General features: G+C 31.8%; 1 protein-coding gene across 4 annotated transcripts in view; it reads right to left on the reverse strand.

Annotated features, from left to right (window-relative positions):
• LOC106692830 (uncharacterized) overlaps positions 1-6,071 on the reverse strand; it is a 35,667-nt gene that overhangs the window by 16,603 nt on the left and 12,993 nt on the right. For all 4 annotated transcript variants that reach the window (XM_014439029.3, XM_014439028.3, XM_014439027.3 and 1 more), the window contains one exon: positions 1,745-1,856. In XM_014439029.3, the coding sequence (XP_014294515.1) occupies positions 1,745-1,855 (111 nt within the window). In that variant the 5' untranslated portion in view covers position 1,856. Of the gene's footprint in view, positions 1-1,744; positions 1,857-6,071 lie in introns of those variants that run through there.

The raw sequence follows: 6,071 nt of genomic DNA on the forward strand, positions 1-6,071 counted from the left end.
TTAAATTTATAATACCGGTTCCTTAACTTACAGCAGCTGTATGAACGCCGAGACAGCTCTACATCAGGCTGAAGCAGTATGTTCTGAGATTGTTCAAAAGCTGGGCTAATTGAACATCTCAGTCAATGCCAAAACGGACTGTATTGTGTTCGCGCACACAACGCACAAGAGATCAAGACTGCCAAAGACACTCCATGTGAATAATACGGTGAGCTCACCTTCCAACTCTATCGTATATTTGGGTGTAAAGCTAGACCGTTATCTTAAGCTTTCTGCCCATTTATATCAGAAGGCGAGAACAGTAAGCCAAAAGTCATATCGTCTTAATCACTTCCTCACTTCTCCGGCTCTCTCATTGAGATTGAAGCTGCAGATAGACAAAAGTATTCTGAGACCAGCACTACTAGATGGGGCATCATTGTTTACCCGCATATCAGATGGAACCCAGCGCCTTCTTCAAACTTTTCAGGATTCGATGTTGAGGAAAATCGTACGCACAACATCGTGGAGGAGGAAGAGGCCACCGGAGTTGCATCAATTGTTCGAATTGCCCACTGTGCCGGAGTTCATCAAGCTATGACACATTAAATTTGTCGATTCCCTTCAGTACTGTACGAATACGTTATTCAACACGTTAACACCTGCCCCCCCCCCTCTGGTGCGTTGGCAACACACTACGTAAGGTCACATAGTATTAGGATTAAGTTTTTATTAGATTTAAGTTTGTTAAATTCCAAAATAATGTGTGCCCCAACACATTATACACTGTTATAAATACGCACAACAAAAATAATATACTCCAAAAGACTACTTAAAATGTAGATGTTCTACAGTAAAAGGAGAAATTACATTGTTTATAGATACGCCATTAAAATTTTGTAGAGGTTTTGAAAAAATACAACTTATTTTTCTCTATTTCTTCACCCCATTGGTCTTATTAAAATTCTTAAGTATCATAAATACAACTCAATGAAAGAATTTGTTGATATTTTTACTTCCACTTACCTGTATATCAAATAGGAGTATTCATGATGTTGTGTTAGATGTTAGATGTTATAAGTATATGGTTGTTACCAGCCTTATTTAAAGTCATATTAAAAGTTAAATGCATAAGAGCTCCTGCCGGATTTTCTGAGAATCTTGTTTTATAACCTTTCCTTCATAAACTTCATATTATTTTTTACTTCTAAGTTTTGATTAAGTAATTTATTACAACATGGCTAAAGAGGAACTTGTGAGAAAATATGGCCCTTGGATGTCTTGTTGATTTTCTAAATTGTGAGGAAGAGAATCAAAATGAGCTAATTGACAACTGTCATTACATTACAATTATTGTCATACATTGCTTTATTAGTTACAAAAACATCCAAAACAACACTGACACAATCAAAACACAAACTACGAGCAAGTAATATGTTTAATACAACATTTCTTGTTACTACAACAAACAAATTGATGACTAGCTCAGCTGGCCTGTTGCCTGACGTCATTTTGCATTTAACCGACCTAGTAACAGACTCTCAACCATGTTATATGTTATATGGTTTTAACACAGTAAAAGAAGGAAATATTTCTCCACTTAACATGAGTTTTCCATTTTAACATGTTTAACTAAAGGTCATGAATACCCCTAATATATAGTAAGGCCAAATTTATCAATCAAGTAATACCAAATAGACTACAGATAATAAAGCTATTGTCTTCCCATTCAATAAGAAGAGAAATATTGTCAATAAAAACTTACATGAATTGCTTCAGGAAAATGATTTCGCATTTGAGACAACATCGTTGGAATTTGCTCTGCCGCCACCTCCTCCAGTGAGTTAGTCCCTCCATTAACAGCTACTTGTTCCATTCTTAAAAAAATATATATAATAATTATATTATTTATAATCATATTAATTATAATTATTATATTGCTTATACGTGACAAAGTGTATTATGTTTAACACGGGGGTGGTGGACACAAATAAAATGTTCTTACTGTTTTATTACTTACCGTTAAATAACATAAAACGTTCTTACTGTAGTGAGAACAAACAACACATAACAAATGCTTGGCAACCTTTTAACTACTGACCGTTATAAACGGTACAATCGATATATTCACAGTTTGCCACAGAGCAACATCCATACAATAAAAAATGAATTTTTACATCTCATTTTAACATATTAGTTATTTAAATATTGTAATTTTCCTATTCTGTTCAGTCAATATCTCATGATATGAAGGCAAGGAGGTTAAGTTCTGTGAGACATGTGGCTCGAACCTATCCATCAGGACACCTCTACACAACAATGAATGCCAGTATAGTTGGCAAGAGACAACGTGGGAGGCCAAAAACCAGAAGGATAAACAGAATCAAGAAAGATCCGAAGATCTTGCAACAACTGGAAAGCAGGAGTCCAAGGAGGCTGGTTCGGGTGGCCAAAGATCTACAAGGTCTGTAGAGAAAAATTAAATAAAAAATAATCTAATTGAAATAATTTAATTGATGATCCTGCAATCGTAAAGTCATTACTAGCCAAAATACAACAACGAGAATTAATCCGAAATGGAATAAGGAGACATAACATACTGGGAAGGAGACATAATGTAAAAAAAAACATATCAGAGTGAAGGGTGGCACAGTGAGTAAGACTATGCTACTATATCCTGAGAGCTCGGGCTTGAAACTTTTTGTGTCAGATAATTATTTATTCGGTTACATTATCTCTGAGTCAACCCTGTGGGTTCGGGAGGACACTAATCCTCAATAAAATAATAATAATAACAGCTTTATGATTAAATTGCCATTTCATTTATTTAAAATGAAGTAATAATTTTCCAAATATACTTAAATAAAATATTTTCTATGCTGTGTTCCAACACTTGCCTATACATAATAATTCACAATAAGTTCTTTTTTGCATCAACCCATATAGGACCAGAGCCCAGGAGAGGAAAAAGTCAATTATTTGACGCGTTTTTGATTACTTTACTGAAAACTACGAATAATAACAAGCCAAAATTAATGATTCTATCAAGTATAGTTACGGAGAATAAGAAATGGCAACTGTTTCAAAAAGTAAAAAAAAAAAAATTCATTCTAAGATCCACATTTTTAAAACTACTAACACTGGAAAACTTAATGGAACATCATTTAAAATAGAGTAAAATTGCTAAAATATAAGCACTAATGAATACGTTCAATAATTTCCGAAATATAATTTTTCTAAAAAGCAACATTTCATGAAATTATACAGAAAATCAATATTTAGTAAATTTATAGTTGGAAATTAATATCTCAAGAACTATGATACGTACAGATGTGTATTAGCACTCAAGTTAAAGCTAGTTTAATGTACTCTAAAGTAGTTTATGACGTTTATCTCCGTAGGAGTAGTAGTTCTTATGATATTTGCTAAAATTAAGTGATTTCTAGTTGTTCAGACATAATATGGTATGCGAAATTCAAATTCATAAGCAAATATAAAAACTACTACCCCTACAAAGATAAACGGCTATTAGCTACTTTATTGTACATTAATCCGTCGTTAATTTAATTGCTATCAGACATCTGTGAGTCTAATGGTTCCTGAGATGAAGTGATAAATCAAAGATTTTGTCCAAACGACTTAAAATCAACTGTATTTGGTTTATGACACAACTCTTCCTTTTTCAACTGCAATAATTTATTTCATATAATCAGCAACAACGTTTCGGGAAATATCCCCCATCTTCAGGTTGCTGATAGAATATCCTATATATAACATATAATTGTCTCCTATATTGTCATTATTGCTAATATTTAATAATATTATTGTCATTTAATGAATCAAAACTTTTTTACTATTAACAGTCATACATTTTTAGGAGAATAATTATATAGTTATATATAGGATATTTTATCAGCAACCTGAAGATGGGGGATATTTCCCGAAACTTTGTTGTTGATTATATGAAATAAATTATTGCATTAAATAAATCAATTTTATATCCAAATCCGTCTCAACACTTTATTTATTCATTAGTCCAACGTTTCGGCCTTTCTAGCCATCTTCAGGGACATCTTCAATACAAAAATCCTTCTCACATTAATTTATAATTTCTATTTGCAGGCTATTCTGCCCAGGTCATTTTCTTTATTTAAAGTTCAAAACCTCTTTATTTAAAATTTAAAAACATTAACATTTATTTTTTCTATAAGATTATCAACAGTATAAAACACCACACCATATAACAAACCATTTATATGGTTATATTATATGAATAAATGGTTTGTTATATGGTGTGGTGTTTTATACTGTTGATAATCTTATAGAAAAAATAAATGTTAATGCTTGAAGAAGTTTGTCGGGGGGTTTGCTGGTAGGAAGAAGTTTGCTGACCGCACGCAAAGAACAACATAAATAAACAAAACCATATTTATTTATTTTATGCCGACGTTTCGACCTGAGTTTCAGGTCTTCATCAGGGGTTGTGTCGTAAAGGAGGGAAAGATTAGTACTGCTAAAGATCAGTACTAATAAATGTTAATGTTTTTAAATTTTAAATAAAGAGGTTTTGAACTTTAAATAAAGAAAATGACCTGGGCAGAATAGCCTGCAAATAGAAATTATAAATTAATGTGAGAAGGATTTTTGTATTGAAGATGTCCCTGAAGATGGCTAGAAAGGCCGAAACGTTGGACTAATGAATAAATAAAGTGTTGAGACCGATTTGGATATAAAATTGATTTATTTAATAAATATTACCTTGTCTCAAAAAATTTTGAAATAATATAATTTAAATTATTGCAGTTCAAAAAGGAAGAATTGTGTCATTCACCAAATCCAGTTTAATTCCAGAGATTCTTCCAGTAAAAGATCATTAGGCTTAAAATCAACATTTTGTGAATTGGAGCTCTGAATGAAAAATTATTTTTTCTTTAACATTTTAAAACAGCCACTGTTTTGTATTCCCCTCTCATTTTCCCCAAAACTGACGGGGTTTTTGATGAAATCCATAGTAAATGGATTTTTTTTTTTTGCTATTGGTTTCACTGATATATGGTTTATTTCTCGGGATCCTGTTTTAAATTCCTTCAGAATTTAAAACATTTTTAATTGTTGTGGTGCTCACTAAGACACCAGGGCCCTGTTTCATAATGAAAGCTAATAGTATTAGTTCATAGTACAAGTGTAGAAACTAGTCTGGTAATAATACTAATACTTATTTTTTTCATGATAGGGATGACTATTAGTGATGTTACAGGAATTAAAAAATACTAAAGTATAAGTTACTATTGTACAAGTCTGTGTAGTTGAATTAAGATAAATGTACAAGACTAATAGTATTAGTTTGTACTTTATTATGAAACTGGATTTTTTATTACCTCAATTTTGATTTTTCTTTTCATCATCTCATTTACTTTCTTTGGACGACCTTTTCCCCGATTATTTACAGTTGTGCCTCTTTCTTCAAATCTCTTAGTTAGATATCTGACAGTAGAAACATTAATACCTTGCAAAAATACCTTGTATATCGCGATACAATTTTCTTGGATTTCAAAGTAATACAGTGATTAAAACAAGTATTCGTGCACCATTTATTTTTTAGTTTAATACACTTTATTTTCATAAAAAAATAGTAAAGTTTTCACTGTGCAACTCTCTTTAAAAAATAATTGTTTTCATGAAAAAAAACAAAATATTAATTAAAAATGTAATTATTATATTTAAAAAAATATTCATACAAATGAACATTGAGAAGTTTTAAATAATACTCAGTTCAAAATAATCTCAGGACTGGTTGTGGATCAGTAGGTTCGAAGGGTACTCATTAATAGCAATACACCGAGCCAGTTTTAAAGCAAATTTAAAGCTAATTTTTAAGCCAGGATAAAGCAATTTTAACTCCTCTGAGATATGCAGGCCTCTTGTAAAGGAAGTCAAAGATAAATGGCAATCTTTATGGAACGAAAGCCCAATGAGTAAATTAAAAATTATTAAAAAAGATGTCAAGCTCTGAGGTACCTCCAGTCGCAAATGCCGTGGAGAGGAAGTTGTACTGACCAGGCTGAGAATAGGTCACACGAGGCTCACCCACT

The sequence above is a fragment of the Halyomorpha halys genome, unplaced genomic scaffold (assembly GCF_000696795.3).
Source record: "Halyomorpha halys isolate HHAL.00 unplaced genomic scaffold, Hhal_1.1 Scaffold73.1, whole genome shotgun sequence".
NCBI lineage: Eukaryota > Metazoa > Arthropoda > Insecta > Hemiptera > Pentatomidae > Halyomorpha > Halyomorpha halys.